Source organism: Abramis brama (assembly GCF_963993115.1).
Source record: "Abramis brama genome assembly, chromosome: 9".
Classification (NCBI taxonomy): Eukaryota; Metazoa; Chordata; class Actinopteri; order Cypriniformes; family Leuciscidae; genus Abramis; species Abramis brama.
Window position 1 is genome coordinate 44,631,667 of NC_139971.1, and position 12,206 is coordinate 44,643,872.

The window sequence follows — 12,206 nt, forward strand, 5'->3', positions numbered from 1 at the left end:
TGTTTCAGTTTCTGTTATATTAATACAGAAACTGATGATCATATTTGCCGAGTTTCAGATGCTCATGTTTTGGATTTCCAAAATGATTTGGAAAAGTCTCCCTTAATCCAACTGTTTCCTAACAGCATTCCTGCCAACATATCTAAATATCAGGCTTATCCGGTGGATTTGATGTGTGAGATCTTCAGTTTCCGTCACAGATCTTAAAGCTGTGGATTTGTCTGGCTGATCTCTGTGAGCTTTCAGAGGAATTCAAACCATCCACAAAACAACCTACAGGAACGAGTCAAACCTCCGCGCCGACATTTAAAGGGCTCCTATAATGCCCTTTCACAAGATGTAAAATAAGTCTCTGATGTCCCCAGAGTGGGTGTGTGAAGTTTTAGCTCAAAACTAATATTTTTTTGTTAAAATCATCACTTTTTGAGGGTGAGCAAAAACGCGCCTTTTTGTGTGTGTCCCTTTAAATGCAAATGAGCTGCTGCTCCCGGCACAGGGGATGGAGCTTCCAGAGCTTGTGAGCTTGTATGTGTGTGTGTGTGTGTGTGTGTGTGTGTGTGTGTGTGTGTGTGTGTTAGCATCTCAGATTACCTCACACACATGCACTGAAAATTTCAAAAACTTTTAGCCTTTTATGTTCAAACCGGAGTCAGAAAGATAGAGAGACTCAAGAAGAAGTGACAACATGTAGAATCAACAGGACATTTCTGAATGGTCAGTTGATGAATTTCTGTAGCTGTCAGAATCTATGACTATCTAGTCATTGATTAGCATATTCTGTCATGATAATCTATAAATCGCATTTCCGGGGGCGGGGTTTATGTAAATTTTAGGTTTAATGATGTCATTAACCCGTGAAGAAGCTCGTTGTAGTCCCTACCAGCCGACTGTTGTAGTCGATTTCTGTAAAAGAAAATATCTCCCTTTGCTTTGAACTTTGGGCATAGTAACTTTGAGCATAGTAACTTTGAGCATAGTAACTTTGCAGATGTTGTTTATGCTCAAACAGCAACATTACACACTAACTAAAGTTAGAAAAATGAAATCATAATCAACCACCCCTTTAACCTTCTCAGACAGTCGCGTCTGACATGTGCACGTGCAGCTTGTTATTCCGGCGTCTGTTACATCTCGTTTCTGCAGGATTTGTTGAAGTGACATGTCTGAAAAAAGCACAGCTGGAACGACAGGCAGATTCGAGCGTGGCTAATTCACTCACAAACACAAAAGATCCTTTGGCAACTGTTGTGCGTCTGACCATCTTTACATGCAGAACGCTCTGAACTCTGGGTAAAGCATGTGTGAATAACAGAGATCGGAAGATCAGACAGAGTATTCCTCTGCAAGAGAAGAGCCTCTGATCGACTGTTATCAACATGTGACTAAAACACCTTTAACATGCTGTTAGACTCAATTAGGATCAAACTTATATATTTATAAGTCTTAAATATTTATATAAACTCATTATATGTAATGTCAAAATCAAAAGTCCCCCTGTAGTCAATCATTTTATCCCTTAAAACTCATCTTTGATCACCAAAATGACATATTTAAACGTTTTCTTCTTGAAAAAATATTCTTCATGCCTTAAAATATCTTGAATGTAACTCGACACCCTCACCTCATTTTGTATGTCATGGTTCTATGAATATGCAAATGAGCCCCGCCTCCACTCACTCACTCAGCTCAGAGATCCACTGGTTGACGATCATACGTTGATCTGATTGGTTACAAGGTAGTTTGTGACGTCAGAAACACCAGCGATTTCAAAGCGTGTTTTTGAGACTGTCTTTGGTTCACTGCAGTTTTAAGGAGGAAATACTCAGCAATGGAGTCGACTTATGAATTTACACATGGTGTGTATTAAAAACACCACATAGACACAAATGACATTAAAAGCTGGATTAGGGTGAGCTGCATCATGTATTTATGCATAATTTAGTGTGCATGTAACGTGCAACAAAGACACTGTAAAATGAAGTGTTACCAAAAGCAGCATTTAGTAAAACAAACACTATCATAGCATACTTTACAAACTGAATATCATATCAGTATTTGCCTCACAGTAATGAGGATGGGATTACAGTAGGAGGTGTAGCTGTAAATGATCTACACTACAAACCCAAATCATAGCCTACAATGCAGCACTGCAGCTACTAACGTGCTTTATCTGAAGCAGTATGCACTGTGCAACAAGTATGCTACTCATTAATAAATGCAATATCACGTCTGGAAGCACAATAATGCAGCAAATTCCTGATTCCTACCTGACACTTTCCCGCCACACACACTGATGTCTCGTTGTGTCCACAGGGAGTCCCATCGACGACTCGCTCCGACTTACGGACGTAGAACCTGAAGCCGACGGCCCGACAGTTGAGCTCACAGACCTGATCACTGGACACTGAGCAAACACACCATAAACATGTTCATGATGAGACACACGGACAGAAGAGAGACTAAACACAAGGGGTGTAACATTAAGGGCCCTATTTTAAGGATCTAACACCGTGTCCTAAATACACACGAAGCAGTGGTGTAGTCTAGTTTTTTGTAGTGAGTATACTGTAATACCCCCCCCCCCCCCCCCCCCCCCCCTCATACTCACCCATCCCAGAGCGTCACCCCATAAGCACCACCACACTCACTAATGCATACAGTATGCATCGACATGAAATTGAGAGCATTATGAAATATTAGGTGTTATCAACATGTCAATTTATTATGAGCAACACAAGACTTTAACAGCCAATGACATTTACAGCTGGGGAGACTGGACTGATTTTCTACTGTTTAGTGTTAATCACCATCTAATTTAGCCAGTTAAGAGCTACATTTAGCCTTAGATGTTATATGAATATGGTCCCTGAAGCACAGGTTTTATCAGCTGACAATTTTCCAAAAAAAATAAATAAATAAAAAAAGCAACATTATAGGCACAAATACAAATTTACTTTTAGAAATGGTGTTTTTTTTTAAAAAAAGAAGAAAAGGTGTTATTGTTTTGGCAAGTTTACTGTTTAAATTAAAACATGTATGAAAACTTGTGTGATATTCCCTTAAAATAACGTTTTAATAGATTTTATTTTTATTATTATCATTATTTTAAAATTCATTTTACTGTGCAATTTCTTTCTAATTTCTTTGAGTTAGACCGAACTTTTATTTTGGTGGGTTGTAGACATTTGAGTTTCTGTGTGTTTTAATAAACTATTATTATTATTATTATTATTATTAGGCCTACTTGAAGTATATTTCTGTTATAATTTATTCAAGTTATACCGAACTTTTATTTTGACAGGTTGTCGTGAAGACATTACAGTCAGTGTTGCCAAGTCCGCTTATTATAAGCGACTTTGGGCTTGTTTTTCTGTAAAGTCGCTTACAAATATTGGTAGTCGCGGGTCGCGTTTTTTTTGGGCTTGTTTCTAAAGTGTAGTTGCGTTTTTGGGCTTGTTCCCAGCTCCATAATAAGTTGTCAAGCAGAAATTTTCGATATGTTATTTAAACGTGGGAGTTTGTCTTGCCTGTTCCCTCCCTCCCCTTTCCCCATACACACAGCAGAGTGCAACGAGTACTAGCCAATCAGAGGCAAAGTAGGGCAATCTGTTTTTTTCTGGTTCGGAAACGTCAGTGAGTGACGTTTTGAAAATACGCGCGAGTCGCGACTGATGGTGACTGGACTGTAGGAGTTTTTCGAGGAACAAAAATGCCAGTGACAAAGTGGGCGAAATACGGGAAGAAATATAACAGACTGGGAGAAAGAGAAAGATAATGGTGGTGTTATTCTTCATATATATGAGGCTAAAGTGTTATCTTAAGAAAAATGTTTTAGACCAAGCCTCATCCTCACCTGTTCAAATGGTTTTGACTGGAATGGTTTTAGTTTATTTAGTGTCTCAGTTTAGTTTATTTAAGTCTTTTCTAACTCACTCATTTGTTTATCAGAGCAGGAGCCACTTTATTGCTGCACACTAGATTATCAATAATTTCTCCTGTTTGTGGGTTATAGTTATTTAAAAATGGGATCTTCTGCAGTCCCTGCAATAATAAATAGAGAATTTGTGAATTCAGGATGATGTTTATTTGTGTGCACATTTTAATTTTAGTTTAATTTTTAATTATCATGTTTACTGTGTATATAATGTCCTGAAGCTCAGGGGGGAGAAAAATAAATAAACTGTACCGTGTGTACAGTTTTGCAAAACTGCACACAGTTTACCAATCTGTCCACATGGATGTAAATTGACAATCTGTACCCACAGTTTAAAAACCGTGCACACAGTTTATTTATTTTTCTCTTCCCAGAACCTAGGGGGGCTCCGTAAAAAAGTCGCTTGTTTTGGGCTTGTTTTCACAGGCCTGGTTGCTTATTTGTCTCGCGAGATCTGGCAACACTGATTACAGTTTCTATGTGTAACGTTAGGCTATATGAAACGAATGAATAACGAAAGTTTTATCAAATGAAATGGTGAAATTCTCCTGCAGTGCGATGAAAGTGCACATGTGTATCCTATCCTACATCAGTGAAACGCTGAAAACACCACGAGCGTGATCACGCGTGCTTCAGTGTGCGTGTGTGTGTGCGTAGTGGAGCACACATTGAGCGCTCATTCCCAGAGACGCGTAGAACAACTGCAGTCTCTTTTAACTTTAATATTCACTGACACTAGTCCATATCGAGATTTGATTCATTGTACAGCACTACTTTTGATTTATTCATTCAAAAATAGCCAAATTCCGTGACGTTCTGCTTAGCAAGCTCCATTTGTGACTGGATTCCGCGATTCGGTGTCGCTTCGCAAACACTGACGGGGTGAATTTATGAATGAAAGTGAAAGTTCTGACACAAAACGAAGTTGTTACGTATCCTCACGATTTTTTAAGTGGGTATACGGAAATCCTTGGCCTTTTCTAGTGGGTATACGGCGTATACCTGCGTATCACGTAGACTACACCACTGACACGAAGCCGTGACGCGCGATAAAAGGTTATTTTCCATGTTAATCAGAGCGTTTGTCCTAACCAGGCGCGACGGCGACACGCGACGATTCTATTTTAGAAACGGTTTCTATTTTTCTGCGACGTCGCGCTGGGACAACAAACACAAAGTGTGGCGATGATAATCTCAGGTGCTGTTTATGTGCTTTATTTAATGTTAAAAGCGTGTAATGTGACTTTGAATATCATTTAGTGCTCCAGCTTTGAGGCTGTAAAAGCAACAATGGATAATTCACCTCAGATCTTCAAATTAAACAAATGGAAACAAGAACGTTCAAACTGTGAACAAACAAGTGCATTATTTGTATTATCAGTAGCCTATGTATTTGTATGTATTTGTTTAAATGGTGTAATATTTGTGAATTTGATTATGTAGCTACTTATCCATTTTCTTGCGAGTGCCGAGACTCCGCCCACACGCTGAAAATTAAAAATGGTCGGTGCTCCCGGTGCTGCTCTAAAAGGGTCGTCCGTCCCTATTCTCTTAATGAGTAATGGGTGTGTTTTGGGAGTAATGTGCAATAAACCACCAATCAGAGTCTCATCTCCCATTCCCTTTAAAAGCCCGTTGCGCTCGCACCATGGCGGATTCGCTATTTACATGGAGGAATTCGCAAGCGGAAAAACTGAACGCGTCTCTAGCGAGGAAACGGATCTACTCGTGTGCGAAGTTAAAGCACAACCAGACCATCTACGGGACAAAGTGTTGCGTGTTGTGGACCCGCCTATAGGCGCACATTACTAACGCGATCTTTAAATAACAAAAAAAATACTGCACCATTGACTTTGGAGCAACATTTTTATTTGTTTATTTTAACAACGTGGCGTAGGACATGAAAATGAAAACGGCGTCGGGCTGAAACTAGCAAAACACACTTACATTGCACCAGGTGTATGATAGGGCCCTATATCGTGTCAAAATATATTGCAATACAAAAATGCAACAATATGTATCGTGGAGAGTGACAATATGTATTGTGTGTAGTTCACCCAAAATAAAAATTACTGTGTGAGAAAAAAAAATCTAGTTTTCAGAGTTTTAGTGTCAGTACTACATTAAACTATTATATATAGCGTTAAATATAATGTATAATAATGCAATGGGGGAATATTTGTGGGTCCTGATAATATCAAATGTCTGATGTTACCAGTAAAAAGTGGCTGGCATTATTTTAAATATATCTACTCAGTGAAAGAGTGCAAACATATTCATCTAAAATAATTCTGTATTTTCAGCTTCAGAATCATGAATATTGTTATTCTGGCGTCTCTATTGTCCTGTGCTTTGGGTTTACAGCACCAAGTCCAAGAATATTCATTTACAGTCACAATGTAACATCAAATTTAGCATTTTAATCAACAGTTAATTTTTTTAGTTAACCATTTATCATAAGTCTTGGAGTAACACAATAATATATTATCGTCACGTGAGGGTATCAGTATCCCCTTCTAAACACACAATAATTCAGAGACTGCCAAGGAATCATTTCATCACACAGAAGTTTAGAGCCGCACAAAGTTTAATACTTCGAGTTTGTTCAAATCACTGTGACCTCTAGTACTAATGAGAACAGAATCCGATGCTTGTAATGATACACAGCGGCCACAAGAGGACAGCAAAGACACATGATGAACCAGAACCAGTCTGAAAAACACCTAGAAGTTATGAAAACTTCATTTCTGAATGTTCATGGGTATCATTCTTCAAACATTATGGGAACGTTACGTTTGAATGTTCTCTGAAACAAGTAACATTTGAAAACATCCACCTAAAAAGTTTCAGAAAAACATTCCATGTATGATGTGTAAATAATGTTTTTGTGCTGATGTTTTGAGAACGTTATTAAAGGGCAGATGACTTTAAATGAACGTTTTATTAATGTTACTGGAAGAACATTTGTTTATAACTGTGAGAGAACCTTGAGAGAACGTTCCCTGTTTGCTGTGGTGAAAATGCACTAGTTTGTGTCATCAAGACAAAAACATAAAACTTTGGCATGAATTCATTGTCAGCTAATCTGCAGCCTGTGGGATATAAGAATATTCCACACAAACCATAAACGTACGTGAACATGAATCAAATACTGGCGCAGAATCAAAGTTCATAAATCCGAAAACATTCGCTGTTCCACAGGATCCGACACGCCGGGAAAATCTCCTGAAGCACAAATTATTAACTCACTGAAATATGACTAACTTTAATTGCAACATGATCATTAGAGTTAACACCACAAATATTTGTGTCATTCAGAATGTTTTTCCTTCAGGTAACAAAAATGTTTCTGCCAAAAACGGAAAAACTGCAAGAGATTTATTTAGCCTTAATTTAGTTTAAATATAGAAATGTTAAATTGCTTTCTTCATTACTCCAGTCTTCAGTGTCACATGATCCTTTAGAAATCATTCCAATATGATGATTTGATGCTCAAGAAACATTTATGATTATTATCAGTGTTGAAAACAGTTTGATTTTTTTGGAAACCGTGAAACACTTTTATTTTTCAGGATTCTTTGATGAATAGAAAGTTCAAAAGAACAGCATTTATTTGATATAGAATCTTTTGTAACGTTATAAATGTCTTTACTGTCACTTTTGATAAATTTAATGCTTCCTTGATGAATAAAAATGTACTGACTGATAGTGTAATAATAAAGCATAGGAGATCTACCATATGTTGAAACATTGATATCTAAAAAAAATCATTCCATCACCTGAACTCAAAGAATCTGCTCACCGTCATGAAAAGGTTCCCACTGGTAAAGTCTCCCCATGAAGAGCTGCGTGTTGAAGGAGGAGCACTGCACGTCTCTGATTGGTCTGCTGGATGACGGACAGGCCTGAGAATTCAGAAACACACCCACACATACTTTTATTACAGATCTCTTTCGCCATATTAAAGTCTTAAGTGTTGCGAGTAAATCTTCCATCTTTTCAGTGTTTTTATACAGCATCAGTTTGTCCTCAAATGCTGAAACTAAACTTTACATTCTTCATTCTTAACATTCTTTAAAATAAAGGTGCATTCACACCATGTTGTAATTACCATAATTGCGAGATTAAGATTTGTAAAAAGTGTTCACGTCCTTGTAGAACTTGTAATTACAGGTTGTAAACTGTGATTAAACTATGAGCTCCCTCTTGTGACACGACTGCTGCAGATTCATTTTGGAATTAACAGTGTTGCTATAAAACTGCATAAATCCGAGTCAGTGGACGTGAATTCCTTTAAGTTTCTACATATGAAGCGCCTGTTGGAACCCTTTAAGATTCTACATGTGAAGCGCCTGACGGAACCCTTTAAGATTCTACATGTGAAGCGCCTGACGGAACCCTTTAAGGTTCTACATGTGAAGCGCCTGACGGAACCCTTTAAGGTTCTACATGTGAAGCGCCTGACGGAACCCTTTAAGGTTCTACATGTGAAGCGCCTGACGGAACCCTTTAAGGTTCTACATGTGAAGCGCCTGACGGAACCCTTTAAGGTTCTACATGTGAAGCGCCTGACGGAACCCTTTAAGGTTCTACATGTGAAGCGCCTGACGGAACCCTTTAAGGTTCTACATGTGAAGCGCCTGACGGAACCCTTTAAGGTTCTACATGTGAAGCGCCTGACGGAACCCTTTAAGGTTCTACATGTGAAGCGCCTGACGGAACCCTTTAAGGTTCTACATATGAAGCGTCTCTGATTGGTCTTTTCCTGGGGTTAATGATGATGTTAACCAGGGTTAAATGTTGTGTGAGAGCAGTTTCTCTGCAGATGTTACCGTGGTTTTGCAGATCTTGTGCTGGTTCCGGGCTCCGGGGCAGGAGGCGTTCGGTACCGTGCCGTACGCTCGGTTCTGCACTGCTGGAGTGTGAGAGCGCCGGTTCTGATGGACGTCTCTACTTTGAGTCCTGTAACTCTGGTGCGGGACGTTTAATGGCGATCGTCTCCGTTTGTTTTGGGATGTTCGGCCAGAATCTTTCAGTAGAGGCGTTACGTATGAAATCCTGCCGTATCCGTACGTCCCTGGACTGATGCCACTGTTTGCTTTTCTTCAACAGAGAAAATATATATAGAGAAAGAGAAAAGTACATTTACTCATTTAGCAGATGCTCTTATCCCAAGCGATTCATCTTAGGTAATAATTCCTAAACTGATGTTAATCACCTCATGTTGCACCAGTGGACGTGATCAAATCCAGCAAACAATCATCAATATCAACTGGTTTGGCAAATAGAGGTTTGCGAGTTGATGAAAAGCTAATAATTAATTAAATCAAATGTACAATTAAAATAAACAAATAGTTTTCACAATAAATCAAAATAGCAATCTATCTTATCATATCACGAATACCAAATCAGTTTATTTACACGAGAGCAGCTTCGGTTCACAGCAAATGATTCTTCTCACAAACTGCAAAAGTTTAATGTGCTTTTAAGGTTCACTTTATTTACATTCACAGAATTTACAACATTTATGCGACAGACTTTTACAGCATTTCACTAATAATCTGCCAAAAGAACAACTTGACAGGATTTGACATTTGAAAGCGAAGAATTCAAGACATCAATATTTGTATTGTAACTGGTAGTTTTAGTCGGTTCTTGTAAAGATTGAACTCATGTGTGAACAACTTTTAAAAAAAAGTATATATTTTCATTAGCAGTAGAGTCTTTGTTCATTGTGTCTGAATGAATGATCATATAAAATGAAATGTCATATTACATTTTGAACTGCAATCACACAACAAACGGCTGGTAGGGACTACAACGAGCTTCTTCACGGGTTAATTACATCACTAACCCTAAAATTTACATAAACCCCGCCCCCGGGAACGCGATTTATAGATTATCATGACAGAATATGCTAATCAATGACTAGAAGATAGTTAAATCCACATCAGATACATAAATTCATCAATTAACCATTCAGAAATGTCCTGTTGCTTCTACATGTTGTCACTTCTTCTAGAGTCTCTCTATCTTTCTGACACCGGTTTGAACATAAAAGTCTAAAAGTTTGTGAAATGTTTGTTTTTGAAACACACACACACATACACACACACACACAAGCTCTAGAAGCTCCGCCCTCTGTACCGGGAGCAGCAGCTCATTTGCATTTAAAGGGACAGACACAAAAACGGCACGTTTTTACTCACCCTCAAAAAGTGACATTTTTAACATGCTATATAAATATCTGTGGAGTATTCTGAGCTGAAACTTCACACACACACTCTGGGGACATCAGAGACTTATTTTACATCTTGTTTAAATCTCAGGGGGGCTATTCAATATTTAAGCCTAAAGTGGTTCAGCTGATGAAAAAGCGTGTGAATTAGTTTTGAACCGATGAAGACGATGCCAAACCTCCATCCATGTCTGAGACTCTGCCGTCTCTGGCCTGGTGTTGATCCGCTGGGATCGACCCGACAGACTCTGACCCGTTCCTGAACTCCTCCACCGCAGGAGAGCGAACACGAACCCCACGAACCCCAGGAGCTCCACGACCCCGACCCCGACCCCGCTCCAGCAGAACCAGTGAGATCTCCAGCAGAACCAGTGAGATCTCCAGCAGAACCAGTCAGCGGATCAGACTGCATCTGAGCACGTAAAGAGGAAATAAACAAGAACAAAACTGAGATGTAGTTCGCAGTGGTGTAACGATGCCCTCATGTCACGATTCGATACATATCACGATCCTGAACTCATGATACGATATTATTGCGATACTCCAAGACATTTGATACAAGGTTAACAAAAGATGAACTGTTGATTAAAATGGTAAATTTGATATTTCATTATGAGTGTAAATGAATATTCTTGGACTTGGTGCTGAAACCCAAAGCAGGACAATAGAGTAACAATATTCATGATTCTGAAGCTGAAAATACTGAATTATTTTAGATGAATATGTTTGCACTCTTTTACTGACTAGATATATTTAAAATAATGTCGGCCACTTTTTACTGGTAACAAAACATTTGGCATTATCAGGACCCACAAATATTCCCCCATTGCATTATTATACATTATATTCAACATTATATATAGTAGTTTAATGTAGTTCTGACACTGAAACTCTGAAAACTTGAATTTTTTCTCACACAGTAATTTTTATTTTGGGTGAACTATACACAATACATGTTGTCACTCTCCACGATACATATTGTTGCATTTTTGTATTGCGATATATTGTGACTTGATATATTGGTAAACCCCTGAGTAGTTTGATAATGATAGTAGAAGAGCCAGATCTCGTCAAACAGCAGGACGAGAGCTGTCAATCAACAGCTGACAGCCAATCAGAGGGCAGAGGGCGTGACCTGGTCATCCTCAGGGTCAGGCAGCGAGAGGTCAGACAGCTGAGTGTGTGTGTGTGTATGTGTGTGTGTGTGTGTGTGTGTGTGTGTATGTGTGTATGTGTGTGAGTGAGTGAGTGAGTGAGTGTGTGTGTGTGTGTGTGTGTGTGAGTGAGTGAGTGAGTGAGTGTGTGTGTGTGTGTGTGTGTGTGTGAGTGAGTGAGTGTGCGTGCGTGCGAGCGAGCGTGTGTGAGTGAGTGAGTGTGTGTGAGTGAGTGAATGTGTGTGTGTGTGTGTGTGTGTGTGTCTGTGTATGTGTGTATGTGTGTGTGTGAGTGAGTGAGTGAGTGAGTGAGTGTGTGTGTGTGTGTGTGTGTGTGTGTGTGTGTGAGTGAGTGAGTGAGTGAGTGAGTGAGTGAGTGTGTGTGTGTGTGTGTGTGTGTGTGTGTGTGTGTGTCTGTGTATGTGTGTATGTGTGTGAGTGAGTGAGTGAGTGTGTGTGTGTGTGTGTGTGTGTGTGAGTGAGTGAGTGTGCGTGCGTGCGTGTGTGTGTGTGAATCATGTTGTCTTTGAGTTTGAGACTCATTGCAATGATCTGCATTCATTGGTTTGTATTTTGAAGGCAGAAACGGCTAAATAGTCATAAAGACAAACATGAATACCTTCCTCTGGTTGTGTGTGTGAAGACAAATGAAGATCGGCCACAGGATCACAGCGACACTACAAACACAAGATTACATTATTACATATGAACAATGCAAACGCTTTAAAGTGCCACTGGAACAGTCAGATCTGTGTTCCTCACCTGATGTTCAGAGCGGCTCTCATCCTGAAGCCTGACCACAGCACTGCACCTGGACACACACACACACACACACACACACACACACACACACACACACACACCTGTGCATGTCGTCAGA

At 39.3% G+C, this 12,206-nt stretch overlaps 1 protein-coding gene across 1 annotated transcript in view; it reads right to left on the reverse strand.

The window, feature by feature from the left end:
- thsd4 (thrombospondin type 1 domain containing 4) overlaps positions 1–12,206 on the reverse strand; it is a 46,593-nt gene that overhangs the window by 33,245 nt on the left and 1,142 nt on the right. Inside the window, exons 2-7 of the mRNA XM_084124206.1 lie at positions 12,089–12,137; positions 11,946–12,003; positions 10,352–10,584; positions 8,767–9,037; positions 7,737–7,839; positions 2,268–2,404 (exon numbers count right to left, since the gene is read on the reverse strand). Coding sequence (XP_083980332.1) covers positions 2,268–2,404; positions 7,737–7,839; positions 8,767–9,037; positions 10,352–10,584; positions 11,946–12,003; positions 12,089–12,111 — 825 coding nt within the window. The 5' untranslated portion in view covers positions 12,112–12,137. The remainder of the gene's footprint in view (positions 1–2,267; positions 2,405–7,736; positions 7,840–8,766; positions 9,038–10,351; positions 10,585–11,945; positions 12,004–12,088; positions 12,138–12,206) is intronic.